The sequence below is a fragment of the Octopus bimaculoides genome, chromosome 2 (assembly GCF_046866305.1).
Source record: "Octopus bimaculoides isolate indiv1 chromosome 2, ASM4686630v1, whole genome shotgun sequence".
Classification (NCBI taxonomy): domain Eukaryota; kingdom Metazoa; phylum Mollusca; class Cephalopoda; order Octopoda; family Octopodidae; genus Octopus; species Octopus bimaculoides.
Window position 1 is genome coordinate 67337474 of NC_142929.1, and position 18738 is coordinate 67356211.

General features: G+C 37.8%; 1 protein-coding gene across 14 annotated transcripts in view; it reads left to right on the forward strand.

The window, feature by feature from the left end:
* Positions 1-18738, forward strand: part of LOC106878551 (protein PALS2) — a 97597-nt gene that overhangs the window by 26996 nt on the left and 51863 nt on the right. For 9 of the 14 annotated variants that reach the window (XR_008267034.2, XR_001410513.3, XM_089346894.1 and 6 more), the window contains exon 2: positions 15618-15666. Coding sequence is in view for 12 of the 14 variants with exons in the window: in XM_089346894.1 (XP_089203020.1) it covers positions 15636-15666 (31 nt within the window). In the remaining 2 variants the exon portion in view is untranslated. Of the gene's footprint in view, positions 1-12015; positions 12117-15617; positions 15667-18738 lie in introns of all 14 variants that reach the window. The other 5 variants (XM_089346881.1, XM_089346899.1, XM_089346879.1 and 2 more) reach the window with 1 other exon arrangement.

Consider the following 18738-nt stretch of genomic DNA (forward strand, 5'->3'; position numbering starts at 1 on the left):
GAAGTTTGAAAGTCTTTCCGTACCAAAAACACTACGTAAAACATTAATGAAAAATGTGGCCCCCGTTTTAAAAAAGATCCACGCCTGATTCTGGGTTCGATTCTACAACACGTCTTTTATCTTAGCTTACTGCCGACCAGTTATCTTGGAGTGAAATTTGATAGATTTTAATTGAAGTCCGTCGTGTGTGTGTGTGGGGGGGGGGGACGCATGCATTTTCTTTCTCGCCAATGGAAAAAAGATCTAGTTTTAAGCCCAGAAACAAGGCTCTTTTTATTAGGTAACTGTTGCATGTAAACGCGTATACATGCATCCATATGTTTACATGCACAGTTGAGTGTAGGCGTGGATGTCGAATGTATGTGTATGTGTGTATGAATGAATCAATGAAAGTTCGTGGTTTCATTCGCATAAAAATACCCACGAAGTTCAACTGAAATTATTTATCTCCCTTTACGCCAAAGTTTACCTTGGCATTTCATATTTTACTAGAACGATGAATTAAGTACCAGTTAAAGTACTGGAGATCGCTATGACGATTGACTATAATTCCTTGAAGAATGTGTGAACGCAGTCTAATGATTGAAGCCAGTAGAAATAAAAATACGCGTTTACTTGCTCTAATACTGTTCGTCCTGATCTTGCTTTATGAAGATTTATAAAATAAAATTTTTTGTGTCCTAATATAATTAACAAAATAATAACTGCTAAAATGTTCAATAACAGCTCTCATATCATATCAAAATTAATTTAACAATGAGCTTATTGGTCTCAAAAGTTGACTTCTTGGAATAAATTCAGTTTTCAAAACTTGCGTAATTTTAATTTCGCTTAATTATTTATTCAATTTGTTGGAGCATTTTGTAATGAAATAAAGCTAATTAATATTATTGTTACACTAAATATATTAATATTAACTTGTTGTTTATGCAAATCGGGCTTATAAAAGAGCGGGTGAGGGTTTAGAACCAGCAAATTAACATCTTGTCCAAGGAACTAAGGGGCGGTTCATGAATATCTGACAGGTCCCTCCATTAAAAGCCCTTGTTTAAGACGCCTAGGTATTCCATTCATTTCCCAGCTCAACGAGGCAAGCTCCATTCTATGCTCGGGTCAAGGCAAAGAATGCATCCCCCCAATATCAGAAGCGGGGCCCGACAGCATATGCTGGTTTACCCCCACCGCATCATACTGGTTCCGTATCCTTTTGAGCAACATCAAATTCACTCATCCGTCCACAAACACTCTCCAAGTTTCCCTGTCTCTTACCTCTCTCATTCCAACACCTCTAGCCACCAAAGCTTTCCTCATCCCTTCCATCCATCCACACAAACCGAGGTCTGCCTCAGGTTCTGCTGCCTACCATTTCTGCCTTCATCACACTCCTTACCATCCGCTCCTCATCCATCCTCTCTTTGTGGCCAAACCACTTCAACATTTGTCTATCCATTTTGGTTGTTAGTTTTTCTCTCATTCCTGCTCGCCTTCGCACCTCCTCATCCTATCCACCCGTGTCACACCAACCATAGCCCTCAGACATCTCCAACATCTAGTCGCCTCCTTTCCGCCTCTCCTATTCCCCACATCTCTGCACTCTATAACATTGTTGGCACAATCATGCCCTCATACACACCTCTTTTCGTTTTCATACTCAACATTTTATCTCTCAGCATACCTTTCACAACTCCAGGTATCTTACTCTCCTCCCTCACTCTGTATCCCCCTTTCCTCAGCTAACCTCCCATCCGCTGTCACATGTGATCCCAGATACTTAAAAACACTCATCTCCTGTAACATCTCACATCCATCCAACCAGCCATTCCATGTCTCGAACATCTCACCACCTTACTCTCAACTACATTCACTTTCAGTTTCCTCCTCTCACACACTCTTCCAAACTCTACCACCAGTCTCCTCAGTTGCTCTTCCGAATCCGCCACCAGTGCTGTATCATCAGCAAACAAGAACGGACTCACCTGCCATTTTTTTCCATTTTCTCCTACCATTTGGGCTCCCCGACCAAAAGTTGTAGCATTCACCTCTCTCACCACACCATCCATATATAAATTAAACAGCCACGGATATTTCACACAACCCTGTCTTAACCCCACCTTCACATCAAACCACTCACTCATTTCACCACCCACCCTAACGCACGCCCTACCTTCTCTATAAAAACTCAGAATAGCTCTCAGTAATCTACCATCTACTCTACACAACCGCAACACCTGCCACATTGCATCCCTGTCCTATAGTTCTGGGTATGACTATAAACTACATCCGGTAGTGGGACCCTAGGGCCCTGGTTTCAGGGTTTGAGGAGTGTGGAACCACTTCTTAGCCACTATTGTTCCCAGGTCTACTCTGCCCCTGAGTGGTAGCACCTGTAAGGGTCTCAGCTATGGGTTAACTAGTAACCCCGCCCCCTGCGACTGGTGGGGGGGATCGGTAGAATGAAGTCGTTATATTCCCTGCGTAGTGTAAGAGGCGACTAAAAGGGGCGGGTGCGAAGGGACTGGGAATCCACTCCTAGTAATTTTATATTCCTAGAAAGAAAAAGTTTTATAAATGTATAAAACAATCTTAAATGGAATTGAACGAATCGCTGAATATTTTTATTAGAGTACATATTAATTTTTACAAAGAAAAAGTTGTTAGTAATTTTTAAGTTTTAGGTTTACTCTGTGTGTGTGTGTGTGTGTGTGTGTGTGTGTGTGTGTACATGGTTGAATAGTTAAATTTACTTTACAGTCACAAACGTTTCAGATTTCATCCTATTGTGCAACATCTTGAGCAGGTATTGACAAAAGAGGATGAGTTGATCCAAGGCTTGGAAGTGAAAGTGTGTAGACAAAAACTGGAAACCAGTTGATGGACTCTATAATTCAGAAGAGGTCATCCTTATCATGCTCTCTGCCAAAACATTATGTTAAGTGTATGTAGAGTGTCATTTAAACACTCGGCCACTTGTATGCCGATATAATGAACTAAGTACTTCCGTTGATTGAACAAATGCAATGCACATCGATCCATTTTGTTTTTTTAAATTTTATAACCTGTATGTATGTATATAGGTGTCTCAGCTTATGTAAATAAACTTCCGTGGATAAGTAATTTTTCCACGCTTACAAGAAACAACTCGCAAGATCAATATTTATCCCACAAAGAATATGTAGCTTTTCTAATAAAAACAGAAAGCATCAGTTGGGTTAAAGATATTTTCCTGTTTCTTTCTTTTTTTTCCATCTCAAAACAGATGAGATAGAGAGATACATACACTGTCTTATCTATTTCTCTCTCGTTATTATATTAATGACACTAACCAATGATAGCAAGATAAGTCTTTTGTCCTAAAACTGTTTTGTTCTTATTGATTCTTTCTAATGGAAACACTACATTAACACGAAAATAAATACTACGTATTAGATGGCCTTCGTTATAAAAGAAAACCGTTGACTCCGATGATATAATAGCGTAGTCGTGCGCATGCGTCGAGAAAGTGATGTTCTGTTTGAAATAAATTGCAGTAGCATAAAAAAAAAGTAAGATTTTTAAGTTTTTATCATACCCCAGCACCGAGGCATGGCTCATTCCTTTCTGTATAGGCTATGGTGTATTTTTACAAATTTTTCTGCGAGGTGTTATAAACCAGTTTCTGGAGCTTTAGCTAACGATCGCTGTTATTATAATGAATTATTAATTAGTTCTTTGGTTCTTGTGTTGCAAGCCACATGGCGGAAGGCATGGAGCACCGAACTAGACACGTCACTATTTTTGCGTAAAACAACGACAGAATGATTTTCGATATTGTCTTTCGTTTTCTTGTTTTTGTTGTTTAGCCTCTAGGTTATTTTCTGATCCAGCTATTACCATTCAGCTATTTTTTCGGACATAGCGTATCTAGGACTACAATGTTCATTGGGTTTTTTTAAATTTTTTTTTTAAAGAAGACATTGTGATTCGAGGGCGATTGGTTGCTTATTTCAGCACCTCGAGCGATCGGTTTATATTTGTTGTTCAACCCTGATCAAATGGATCTATGAACAAAAGCATTCCAACCGTGACCATTTCGTCTTTCTAGAATTGTGAGATTACATTATCCAATGTCTCCTATTCTTATATTAAACGATATGTATTTTGAGTACGTCGGCTGCTATTTCTAGTCTATCGAGCGACTGCTCTCATTTTCATATAATCTCATTGGGGGTCAATAAAATAAGCACCAGTAAAGCATGGCGATTGTTCAAACGTTATATTACTTGAATATAATTGTCTAATTAAAAAAATTATTTGGTGAGCCTTACTGGGCTCGAATAACAGTATTTATAGACAACCAGAAGGAGCCTTTAGGCAATCCTTTGACATACGAGAAACTCACACCACTTCCCCCACCAAAAAAACGTGGACAAGTTTGGTGATATAATGGGATAGTCATCTTTGATCATAGGTACACTCAATCAGAGCTGACCTGGGGTTTGACAACAACAGCAATTTTTGATGGCATATAAGAGACACTTATACATGAAGTTTCTAAACATCAACCCCTATCCTATATGAAAAGTTGGACCTATATTACGTATTTTAATGCACTATAAACATATTTTTCTGTATATGCGATGCTGAAATCGGTTGGAGTGCATATAACATACCCATGCTTCTTTTATGCCATCAAATGAGGTACTCTTATTATCTATAGTGTTAAGGGTAGCAAGCTGGCAGAATCATTAAGCACGACGAAAATGATTTAGCGGCATTTTTACCTCCGCCAAGGAAGGAGGTTATGTTTTCATTGGCGTTGGTTTGTCCGTCTGTTCGTCTGTGTGCAAAATAGCTCAAAAAGTTGTGAACGGTATTTGATGAAACTGGCAGGAAAAGTTAGTAATGGCACAAGGAACAGATGATGAAATTTTGGTAGTGATCCGGGAATTTTTAAGGATTCTTGAAGGATTTTTCATTTGTTATATTTACATAGTGTTACGTTCTTTGATTATCTCCCTTGAAAGCACATCGTTTCCACGTAACCTATGGTGGCGTTGCTGTTCAGAGACAGTGTTGATGACGACGATATTCGGAGTAGGATAAAATAATATCGGTGGTTATAATGGCGACAGGAGCCGTGTAATGTGTGATGGTGGTAATAGTGGTGTTGATGATAGTGTTAGTTGTGTGATGGTGGTATTGCAGTGGTTATACTGATTATAGTGTTGAAAGTGACTGTCAAGGTCACCGTCATGATAACATTGATGGCGGGGTATGTGGTTGAAGTGGAAGCAATGACAATGCTGCTGATAATGTTGGTGGTTGTGAACTGCTTCAGAGGATTCCTGTTTTTAAAGGGTTTTTTTTTTTCTTGAAATCATATGCCTGTGTTTTTTTTTATCCCCACTAAGGAGGTTATGTTTTTGCCGGTGTTGGTTTGAGAAATTAAGCGATTTTCAGCATGCGTGTATATGGGTGGAAATGAGCTGCTTGGCGGAGGCCTGCACTCTCCGAGTGATTTTCTAGTTTCCTTATGTTCTAAGTTTAAATTCTACTGAGGTCAACTTTTCCTCTCATCCTTTCGGGGTTGATAACATAAGTATCAGTGGAGTCCTTGGGTCGATGTAATTAATCCACTAGCCCTTATCTCCCATTCCCAAAATATCAGGCTTTGTGCTTTATTTGCAGAAAGAGTTATCTGTAACATGCAGTCATAGGCTGGAGATACTTGCGGCCCGCGTGACTTTCTGAATGGCACGCTTAAACGAAAAATTGCTTGAATGTTTTTATTATCGTGATTCGTCTGACGGTGAGCCATGTCTCACGCGTCCTGCTTTCCGTAAAACGTTGCCCATTGCTGATCTGTAATGTCACTTGACTTGGTGAAAAACTAAGGATGTATCTTAACAGTGAGCATCAACAGAGTTATTTAAAGATTAGCATTTGTAATGTGATAAGCAGGAACTGGGCGTTGTTATCAACATACACACACATGTTTCTTTCAAAGAAAAAAAAAGAGAATAAATATTTTACACTAATCTCTGACTTTCAATACCGTATATCAGAAATGGGAAATTTAATGGCCTAAAGCGTGACCTGAAAAGAACTTGAGGAAAAAGTCATTCTACTGATATTTATATATATATATATATATATATATAATAAATATATATATATATATATATATATATATATATGTATATACACACACACACACACACACACACACACTTGTTAAAGCTTATTTTTTTAATTAATTCTCAAGCTTTGATTGCTTCTTCACGAGAGTGGACCTATTTGTGTGACCAATAAGTATCTGGAGGCTCAGAATCACCAATCTATAAATAAGAGATGGTCAGACCATAGATATTCAAAACTTCCAATGTCTAAATTTGCGCAAGTGGAGCTCTATTTCACGGATATGATGTGGCGTGTACGACAGCTATAATTGGACCTACTAAGAGACAACTACCACGTGGTTTCGAGATCAGTCCCGCAACGCGGCACCTTGGGCAAGTGTCTTTTACTATAGCCCCTGTCCTACAAATGCCTTGTGAGTGAATTTGGGAAACGGAAACTGTGTTGAAGCCCGCCGCGTGTGTTTATGTTCGTATGTTATGTTTTTTTTTTTTTGCCCCCCACCGCTTGACAACCGTTGTGCTTTTTTCTTTGTTTACATACATGTAAATTAACGATTCGGCAAAAGATACTGATAGAGTAATTAGCAAAATTATAAGATAATTGACGGTCACGGTAGTACTCCAGCATGGTTGTAGTCCAATGAGTGAAACGAATAAAAAGAACACATACATTTTAGTTTTATGCTGTTTGTCACATGGATTGAACTCGAAATCGCGTGATAGTGAATCAAACTTAAACCGTAGGTCTTTGCTTGTGCCGTTTTTGAAACAGTGATACTATGGTCTCTATAATGAACCATTTTTAAAGTTCATATGTGGTTTCGGTGAGCCGAATATTCACGATCCTTTCTCAGTAAGCCGGAAACTTCAATGCTCTCCACAAAATACTCTATCATGAACCAGAAGTGGAGCCTGTCTGTGCTAGAAGCAGCAGTCAAATCTTCATGAAGCCATATCCTACTGTTATATATATATATATATATATATATATATAAACTGAATCAGCATCTTGGAGGCGCGGTTTGAAAAGAGAAATACAGAAATAAGCGTAATGGTCATGGTTGAAATGCCTTTCATCATAGGTCTGTTCGGTCAGAGTTGACTGAGATCAAACAATAAAAACCACGTAGTTTACCATTTTCTTTATGGAAACAATACTTGTCTTTTCAACGTCGTGTTATCCAGTTGTTTCAATAACCAAGTTGTTTAATTGTCGAAGTTATCCGATTCAATGTCGAATTATAATTTTGTTGATACGTGTGTGTGTGTGTGTGTGTGTGTGTGTGTGTGTGTGTGTGTGTGTGTGTGTGTGTGTGTGTGTGTGTGTGTGTGATTTTCATTCATTCCAGGGGTGACAAGTTCAAAAGAAGCTATGTCCAGTCACTTAGAATAAAGTACTCAAAAGATAAGTCTAAGGGTGAATAAAAATGTTAATCCATAATCGTTAGTCAGACAAAATATATTTTGTCGGATAAGCGATTATGGATCTCTCCACCCCCCTCTCTCTCTCTCTCTCTCCTTCGTCTCGGATCAAATACATGCAAAGATACACACTCCCAACATACAATACTCATGTTTTTGCTCTCTGCCCCCAAAATTATTAGACCTTAGGTTTGGAAATATCAGTTTATCTTATCAAAAGCGTTTCATCCGTGACTATCATTTCAGTTTGTTTGACAAAAAAGTCCTTCATATAGGGTGTGATTAGAGTGAATTTGGCTTATTATTCAGCAGGTCGAGCGACTGCTTAGCGGCTTCTTTCTTGGCTCATGGCAATATCGATACTTTTTTTACGACAAAGCTCTCACACTCCATTCTAGTATCAATGTAATTCTCTTATCTTGAATTATCATTAAGCATTGTTGTGTTGTCTCCGTTTAGCGTGACCAAGGTTGTCTCTTGAATTAATGGACGCAATTCACAGATTAATGCTTGCTCAAGGTCACACTGTTGGATTCAGACATCGAAGTACTGCAATATGTTTGTCTGGCAACAGCTAAGCTACACATTGGATTACTGTACTGCTGTTTTTATTTAGTCTCATCCCAGCCCTGACCGAAAACGCTATAATCAAATGTATTTCAGCTGTGTACATCTCATCAGATGACTTTTTTCCTTTTTGAAAAATGATATAGAATGCTTCAAGGGAAATTTTGCCTCTGTTTAAAAGCATTCTATTCTTGACTATTTAGTCTTTTTTACACTTAGCAACGCTCATTTTCTCTTTAAAAGACTAACAGATTTTAGCTGCTTTTCTAACTATCTGATCAAGCGATCTTACAGAAGCTCCTCGTAAATACATTATCGTCTCTCTACAATCTCCTTCCTTAATGCTCTTGTTTTTCTTGCAAGTGTTGACCTACAATGTTTTAAACAGAACATTAAACCCATCAATATCGAATGGCCTATAAAGATCATAAGTAATGCTTCTTCCGGATTAAAGTGTACACGACGGACTTCTTTCGGTTTTTGTCCACCAAATACATTCACAAAGTATTGGTTAGCTTTAGGCTATTGTAGAAGATACTTGACCAAAGTGTCATTCAGTGGAAATGAACCTTGGAACCATGTGGTTGGAAAGCAAACTTCGTACCACACAACCACGCCTGCACCTGTATGTAAATGTACATACACATATGAATATGATGGTAAACCGCTCGATTTCGATTATAGCAGATTTGAAAGCTTTTCAGCTGGGGCCTTCAGATGACTACGTAGCCCTAATTTGCTTAATTTTTTCTATCATAAAAAAAAGAAAAGAAAATTGAAAAAAGAAATTAGAGCTTGTGGTCATCAAAGAGCCATAGCAGAAAACCTATAATTGTCGATATATTCCAGCAGCAGGTTTCATAAAATGATTTGAAATCGTGTTGAGCGCCATCATATACATATTTGTGTGTACATGCACACCTGTGTGTATGTATGTGTGTATACCGGTGTGCGTGTATGAATAAACACACGCACTCATATATATATATATATATATATATATATATATATATATATATATATATATATATATATAAATACACACACACACATATGTGTGTGTGTGTGTATATATATATATATATAATGTGTGTGTGTGTGTGTGTGACGAACTGCCAGAACCGCTAGCACAACGGACAAAATAGTGGCGTTTCATCAGTCTTCTGAAATCAAGCTCCGCCAAGGTCGACTTTGCCTTTCATACTTTCGAAGTCGATAAAATAAGAACCAGTTGGGTACCGAGATCGATGTAATCAGCTAACCCCCTTTCCCAAAATATCGGAGCTTGAATTCATATTAGAAAGGATGTGTGTGTGTGTGTGTGTGTGTGTGTGTGTATATAATGTGTGCATGCGTGTGTGTCTATATATGGAGGTTGGGAAACGATTTTGGTATTATTTAATCACCATTATACGTGTTTCATTTGCTGATAGGAATTACAAGTTTGTACATATAGGATAAACATGTAAGAAATATCCTATTAGAAATTGTTCAGAGAATCTCTGATGAAATAATACCAAAATAAATTGTTTTGCAATCTCCTGTTTTGATATATAATTTTACTGCAAACAATATTTCCAGAATGTTCAACTCTAATGCATACCTCACGGATATAAGAAATTATAACATTGGGAAAAACAGATGTACTTCAAGAGTGACACAGCTTGAATTGTAACCCTATTCATATACGCATATACATGTCTGTATATACATATTCCTATTAACATTGTTTCCTGTACGCTGACTTCATTAATTAAATAACTATCATTTGGAATGTCGAAAATATCTGGGCTAAGTGATTTTCATAACCAGTTAACAATATCTCAACCGCCCTGCATGCTTTTTCCTTGATCATCATTTCTTTAAGTATCAAAATATCATTGGTAAACTGTGAGATAGGGTGGGTTGTGAGGGGTTGTTTTTAAGAATATCCTTTGTAATAAAAATTTTTATAACTCAGCATAAGTGCATGCTTGGCTTTTCACACACGGGTTTCGAGTTCAGTCTCACTGCACGGCATCTCGGGGAAAGTGTTTTCAACGATGTTCCGGCCAATGTCTTGTGAGTGAATTTGCTCCACGGAAACTGTGTGGAGGTTCGCCGTGTATCTCTGTGTGTGTGTACGTGCGTGCGCAACGAGTTAAAGGTAATTGCAACAATATCCTACTTTATCAAACGAGTAAAAGGTAATTGCAACAATATCCTACTTTATGAGTATGTGATCAAGCAGATCGATAGACAATATGCTTTCCAACCGCGACCATCTTGCCTTTTCAGTTATGCTGTATTTGGGACTACATTATCCAATATATACTTGCTTCCCCCCCCCCCCCCACTAACAAAGCAAGATATCATTTGAAGAGTAATTTGACTTTTGTTCCTGACGGGACGTGCGACTCTCGTTAGTTCGTCCTGAGATATGTTTCAGCCAGGTGTTGTTCTGGCCCTGACTAACTCCATAGCGTCAACTGGGCAGTTTATCTTCTATTTGTTTCAGTCATTGAACTGCAGTCATACTGGAACATCGCCTTCAATGGTTGAGGCTAACATATCGTCCCTCGCCCAGTATATAATTTTCGTTTTTAGTCTGGTACTTATTCTAAAGGTCACTTTTGCCGAACCGTTACGTTACAAGGATGTAAAAAAAAAAAAAGAATACCTGTTGTCAAATGGTGGAGTGGTAGACACACACATACATATACACACACGCACGCATGCATACACACACTTTCTGTCTACCAAATTCCCTTTCAAAGCATTGGTCAACCCGAGACTATAGTAGAAGACATTTGTCCTAGGTGCTGCGCCGTGGGGTTGAACCCAAAACAACGTAGTTGCAAAGTAAGCTCGTTTTAACGACAGAGTCATGGCTGTGTGGTTATAACCTAAAATTCTTTACTTTTACCTAATTTGAGCGTAAAGATAGTGATCAAAGAAACATTAGTAAATAAATACAGGTAAATCATTTGGTGGATGTTGGAATGATGTTGAATTGGCCAGGACTAGCTGAGATAAAATGGTTGTCGATTGTGTCGGTTTTGATTTTTTTTAACGATACCAGATCTCAACTCTTGGGTAATTTTAAAATTATATATTTCCTATGTCGTAAAGATACATTTTGCTCTGCATCTCACCAGTGTTATATAACATTATAAAACGATCTTGTCTTTGTTGAACATCTCGAAGCTCATTAGATTTAACTTGCAACTCTTTAACGAGAAAGATTTTACAGGAAAGAACAAAATGTATACTAATTTAAGATTTTTGTTATACACACTTTCATAACATTATACTAAGGCACCAGATGCTTAATGTTAAACAAGTCTCTTTAACACTTGTATATTTTAGTTAACTTTTTTTCTTTTTGTTAATGTATTAGAGCTGATACGTTGACGAAACAAGCTTCACCTAGAGCTGATAATAATAGCATTCTGAAATTTTCAAATGTCAGTTTATGAGAGATGTTCCAGTTATATAATGTTAAAATGTCTTTGACTAGTCTAAGTGCTATTCTGAAGTCTGGTCTATAATGCTAACCTTTTATCTCTAGCTTACATTAAACTAAACAAATTGTGATTTATTCTTTCCAAGTAGACTTGTATCCAATAACGTGCTTATGAAAAGAGTATATAATTTATTTTCCTCTCCCCTTCTCGTTCTCCCTTTTTATTGCCACCGTCTCTGTCTGCCCGTCACTCACACTCCTCTCTCTCCTTCCGCCCTTCACTCACACTCCTATCTCTCTCCTTCCTTTTCCTCTCTCCTACGCCTCTCTGTCACAAAATAACTATTACCCTGCTATTATACCACTTATCTGAGAGGGAATAAGAGGGTAAAAGTATACAAACAATATCCTAAACAAATCTAAATATGACCTTTTAAATTTAGTTTTTGTCTGTGTTTATAGGACCGACATTTTCTTCATGGATTTTTGTTATTCAGCTCTGATAAATTGAAGAAACTTGAGTTCTTTTTTTCATCCAAACACCAGAATTAGCCAGGCAAACAGTAGGTTTTACATTTTTTTAAATTTAGATTTCGTCTCTTTATCGTAAAATTTACTTATTAATAGTAATAATATTCATTAGCTTAAAAATAAATTTCAAACAATGCAGTTTTGTTTTTCTTTAAATACTAGTTTCCGTTAATATTTTCATAATCCACGGACACATTTCAATTGAGGTTTTTTTTTTCTATTATAAAGTTAAAAGTTCGCGTAAACAATGTTAACTATCGACAATATGTTAAATATCAACAATGTTATTGATTCAGTATTTATTGATTCCTACACTGTTATTGCTCACTGCTTGATTCATTGATATTGAAATTTTAAAATTTCATTTTTCAAACCTGATCTTTATGTAGACTAAAATGTGATCTCTGCAAACTCCATTTCTTTTAAACTCTCCTATAAAAGTAGCTACTTTTTTTGAAGTTATCAAACTTCTGGCATGTACTGGCAGAATTGTTAAGAGTGTCGGACAAAATATCTGCCATATTTAGTTACGCTCTTTTACATTCTTAATTCAAACCCCACCTCGGACAACTTATTCTTTTCATCACCCCGGATCGATAAGTACGTCAAGTTATAGATAGAATTATAATAGACTAAGGAACTCTCATTTTCACCAACATTTTTGACTCCTCGTGGTAATCAATCCTTTTGAAGCTTCCCAGCCTACATTTCATTTCCAACGAAGGAATGTTTAAACAATCGTTTGACCTGTTAGAAATACCGATCAGATCTCTCTCAAATCATACTCGCGGTGTCTAGGAAAGAAACCTCGCATAATGTATTTATAAGTGAATAAAAGATAGAATGGTCATAAACAATTTAACTCTCGTGACTTGACCTAATTATTTTGATCCCTCCATCTCTACTGGCTTAACATAACGGTCAAAGCATTAATATTTTCAAAAGAACAAATGAGAAAAATGAAATGTACAAACCATCTATTTCTCTATCCCACACATCCCGATATACATTGTCCGACATAAAGGCTTGGTTGTTTCGATGATTTTCTGAAATGCATTTTCTTTGAGGGCGCTCAAATCTGCGATTCACCTTAAACATAACTATATAAAAAAACTAATCTTCAATTAAAATTTATTTTACTAGTAGCTCGACAGACCCCTCATCGAAAATTTACCTCCTGATCCTCTTACACTGCTTAAATATTGAACAAAATTTAAGGGCTTTACCAAATATTTATTACCATGTGTTGTCGTTCCCTAAAATACGTTTGATAGGACATTACTATGGCATTATTGTCCTTATATTGTCTTCATACGTATTAGAACAAAAACTATAAGAAAATATTTCATTAACAAATTATAACATTGTTTCTTAAAATCGTCATCTGCATAATATGCTATTAAATGCTGTGAATATTCCAGATTTTGTGATTTTTCCGTATTTTCCTTGCCTTTTCTCTAGAGCTCATGTTACCTTATTACAACGCATTTATTGTAGGTTGTCTATAGATATTATCAAGACGATGACTAGATCTAGAAGAGGGTCTGTTATACTGTTAAATCATAGAGGTTTATCGTTGAGAGAGAATGTATCTATGGAGAACATTAAATAGTGAGAGATCATCTCTGAAATTATAATTATAACGGACAAGCTAAAGAAATTCTTAATCTCTTTTCATCTCTATGTTTCTGTCTCTTTGTCTCCCCCCCCCCCCCCGCCACTTTCTCAGATTATTCGTTTCTTAGAATATACCGATAAGTTGAATATCTTAGGCGTCGCTGCTAGAAAAATGGTTGCCAGTCATAAACCAAATCAGCTTCTTACTCCTATTTTTGTTTATATTCCATGGATTATTGGTCATTCGACACGCTAGAAATAGCAACCAATTTCCCTCAAATCTCAACCTACCATGTTTAAAAATAGAATATGTTGGGTAATGTGGTCCGAGTTCCCTGCACATAGAGAAAAAGGAAGATTAGTCACGGTTGGAATTTCCTATGATCACAGACCTTCTTGATAAGAGCTAACTCGGCGTTACACCACAACAACCGTAGACTGGTGCTTGCAGCCTGATTTAACAGTAGATACGACGAATAGATTATTGTTAGTGTTACTATAATTAAAATAGTGTGATGAAAATATACTCTTAGCTGCATCTAGTGAATGGTTAGCTTTTTCTTATCACTATTATAATAGACTCTGCTTCTCAGAGCTTGCTGAGCTCATTTCAGATTCGCTTAGATACTCATCTCCCTTCCTCCTCCCATCACCCATGCTGTGTTTTCCCCCATCAGGACTCGTGTTACTCTCGACAGCCACTCCTTCCTTACCAAAACGTCAACTCTCTAGAATATTTTCCTATGGTGTTGACTTACAAATGTTCACGAGGAACAGTAATGGCGTCAGTCTTACAAGTTTAGGATATCCTGCGAAGACTGGGTATTGCATTCTCCTTTGCATATTACAAGTAAAAAAAGAAATCGTTTCGGCACTTAGGGGAGATAGCTGTTTCTCTGGGGCGGTTTTATATAGTCTCAGCTCCATCAATAAAAACAGTAATTTTAGACATTTTACTAAACTCGTAATTATTTCTTCTTAGATTTTTGATGCTTATGCTACTGATAAAACTCAGAGAGGAAGAAATGCGCATCTACTATTCTCACGACCGTTTTGGACGATTTTCTTCTGTTAATGATATATTTGATTATAAACAGTACGTCTATAGAATGGAGGCGCGTGGCTTAGTGGCTTGGATGTTCGGTTGGAAGTGCGACTGTCGGCGGCGCATTGTGTACTTGAGCAAAAATCTTTATTTCACGTTAATTTACACTCAGTTGATAGAAATGAGCTCTACCTGTAATTCAAACGGCCAGCCTTATCACATTCTGTATCATGTTGAATCTCCCCGAGAACTACGTGTCTGTGAAATGCTCAACCACTTTCATGAGCATGTTGTTCGATGGATCGGATTAACTGCAAGCACTCGCCGTCGCAAGCGGAGAGTCAGGCACGTCCATAAGATATTACCTCTGAACAAATACCGCAGTTAATTTGCCTTTCGAGATGCGTTAGCATTACGCGTGAATCACGGACGGATCTTTCTGTTTTTTCCGTGCAAATTTCATCTCTGAGTAATTAAGCTAAATGAATTACTATGGAAATTAATCAGTATACACAACTCAAAATGTGTTCACTAAAACGCTATCAATCTTCAGTATCGACTTTGTGCGTGCGCGCGATAATATTGGTTTCAAATTTCGGCTCAAGGCCAGCAACTTTGGGGAAGGGCTAAGTCGATTACATCAACCCCAGTATTTAAATGGTATTTATTTTATCAACCTCGAAAGGATGAAAGGTAAAGTCAACCTCTGTGGAATTTGAACTCCAAACGTAAAGACGGACGAAATGCCGCTGAGCATTTTACCCAGCGTGCAAACAATTTTGCCGCCTTATGTGTGTGAAAATATTATTGAAGCTTACATTGAAATTCTGTCGCTTTTCGTAATTCTGTATTTTGATTTGTTTTATTTTAGGAAATCAGTTTGTTGACCATGCCGGCCGCTAGTGTTGAAACTGGCTTCTGTAAGTATTCTTTTATCCTTTTACTTTTACCTTCTGTTTGTGCCAAGCTGGGGCACTGTCTTGAAGGATTTAGTCGATCAACCCCCCCCCCCCCCCGTGCTTATTTTTAAATCTGGTCATTGTTTTGTCCGTCTCTTATTACTGATCGATAAAGACGCTGGAGCGTAAACAATCTAATACCGGGTACCAAGTGGTTACACACATGCACATCAGTGCTAGGGTTCCAATTTGTTTCCATTTCCCAAATTCACTCACTAGGTATTGTCCTGAGGTTGTAGTAGAAAGTGTTTACACAAAGTAATGTGCAATTGGATTGAACACGAAACCTTGTGGTTACAATTCAAACTCCTTAATCATACAGCCAAGCCTGAAAAATAGATCACTTTTTTTTCTAGATTTTTATTGCCTCTGTATCTCTCAAATGCAGTTTTATATAATCGCCGAGGCACCTTCTGTATGAAAATTTAGATTTCTCGGTTATAATTGACTTCACTTTATAATACATGGTGAAGTGGGTGTTAAGGTAGTTGCTGTTGTGATTTAAAGAATGTCAGCTTAGTGAAATTAGGTTTTTAGAGATGAGATCATTTTCTAAAATACTAATTATCGTAAAAAGGCGTAGGGGAGGTGACCCTAGAATGTCTATGAAATATGGCAGCCAATTGACTGTCGTTAAAGCCCCCTTCACGCGAGGGAGCAAATTAATTACATTGATGCCAGTGCTTGTCTGGTACTTTATTTTATCAATCCAGAAACGATGAAATGCAAAGTTGACCTTTGCGCGATTTGAACTCAGAACGTAACGAACCATGAGAAATGCCGCTGCTAAGCATTGTGTCTGACGCACTAACCATTCTGTCAGCAATCGTTCCTAACATTGGGGCTTCAGATTCGTGGCTGTTGGAGTTAGTCGATTAAATTGTCTTTAATATTTGACTAGTGCTTTATTTTATTGTCTTTTTAGGAATATGAAATTATAGGAGTGGATTTCCAGTCCCTTCGCTCCCGCCCCTTTTAGTCGCCTCTTACGCCACGCAGGGAATACGGCAACTGCATTCTACCCCCACCTCAGTCGTAGGGGGCTGTTAGTTAATCCATAGCTGGGACCCTTACAAGTGCTACCACTCTGGGTCAGAGTAGACTTGAGAGCAATAGTGGCTAATAGGTGGTTCCACACTCCTCAAACCCTGAAACCAGGGCCCCACTACCGGATGTAGTTTAGTCATACCCAGGTATGCTGAGAGATAAAATGTTGAGTATGAAAGCGAAGAGAGGTATGTATGAGAGCGTGATTGTGCCGACAATGTTATACGGTGCAGAGACGTGGGGAATGGGAGAGGCGGAAAGGAGGCGACTAGATGTGTTTGAGATGTCTGAGGGCTATGGTTGGTGTGACACGGATGGACAGGTGAGGAATGAGGAGGTGCGAAGGAGAGCAGGAATGAGAGAAAATCTAACAACCAAAATGGATAGACGAATGTTGAGATGGTTTGGCCACAAGGAGAGGATGGATGAGGAGCGGATGGTAAGGAGTGTGATGAAGGCAGAAGTGGTAGGCAGCAGAACCTGAGGCAGACCTTGATTTGTGTGGATGGATGGATGGATGGAATGAGGAAAGCTTTGGTGGTTAGGTGTTGGAATGAGAGAGGCAAGAGAATTTCTAAACGACAGGAAGGCTTGGAAAGTGTTTGTGGACGGATGAGTGAATTTGATGTTGCTCAAAGGGGCACGGAACCAGCATGATGCAGCAGGGGTAAACCAACATATGCTGCCGGGCCCCGCTTCTGATATTGGGGGTTGCGTTCTATGCCTTGACCCGAGCATAGAACAGGGCTATCCGCTTTGAGCTGGGAAATGAATTGAATTCCTGGTGTGTGTCTTGTTGTGGTTACCCCCTCCTAAAAAAAATGGAGAATAGGCTTGGGTATGTATATATATATATATATATATATATATATATATATATTATTTTATCGACACCAGTTGGATTCTGAGGTCGATTAGATCGGCTAAATCTCCTTCCACAAAATTTCAGGCCTTGTGCCTGTAGTAGCAGCAGCAGCAGCAAATAAGAGTTGACGAAATTCCCCCACCCGTACACCATACAGGTCTATCTACGTTTTGGAGAAAACATCAGACTTTGACGTGATTAAGCTGTGTGCCACCATACCTTGTTAATGCTAACTCATCTGATCATATTGTCACTACTGACTGACAGGTTGATTATTACAATTTCTTTTATCCCACTAGGATTTGACAGTTTAAAGTTTACATTTAAGGACAAAGACTGGCAACTTGAAATGCGAATTTGGAAAGCATGAAGTAATGGTCTCTCCCGCCTTCCACTCCATTAAAGTTAGTGGGAGAGGATTTTTAGCTGTTCATAGCAGATAATAAATATTTTGCTTAATTGTCTAGTAAACATGTCGGCTCGTCCTTGAAACCGGATTGATAACAATGTCTTCTCAAATCAGGTGTCCATGAAGTTTCTATGATATTGTGTAGCATAAATCTGATGAGCAAAACGTCCTTTATAAGGTATTAGACAATAACAAGTAACGTTTCCAGATTTACCTTTCCCCGATCGTTAGCAGTACTGACACAGAATAAACTATTTTATTAAGAGATCGTTATTTGCCTCTGGTGCATACAAACTTATTTGGTTGTCCAACATCTTATCTACTTAGAAAATTAAAACCTCAGTAATTTTTATATTTAGCTTTTTAAAATAATTTTGGAAGTTATAACCTTTGGAAACAACTTGCACATCTGTCAAAATGGGTATTAAATTTATCGATGACTTGAAACAGCCGTTCCCGAACTTATTTTGACGTGGAGAATCTGCACCTGTATTTTACAGACAACCTCCTTTACCTTAAAATTAATCGGCCATTAGAGTGAGAATATATATAACTAATTTATTAAAATGGCATTCGTTATTTTCAAAATGATAAGTGCCGAAATGGTGGCTTTGGTTGGTGTTATGTGGAGCTAGTAAATGAAGATATATTTCGTTGGCCGCGTAAATAATAACTGAAGCACACTTGCGAACATTTAACTGAAAAACTTATT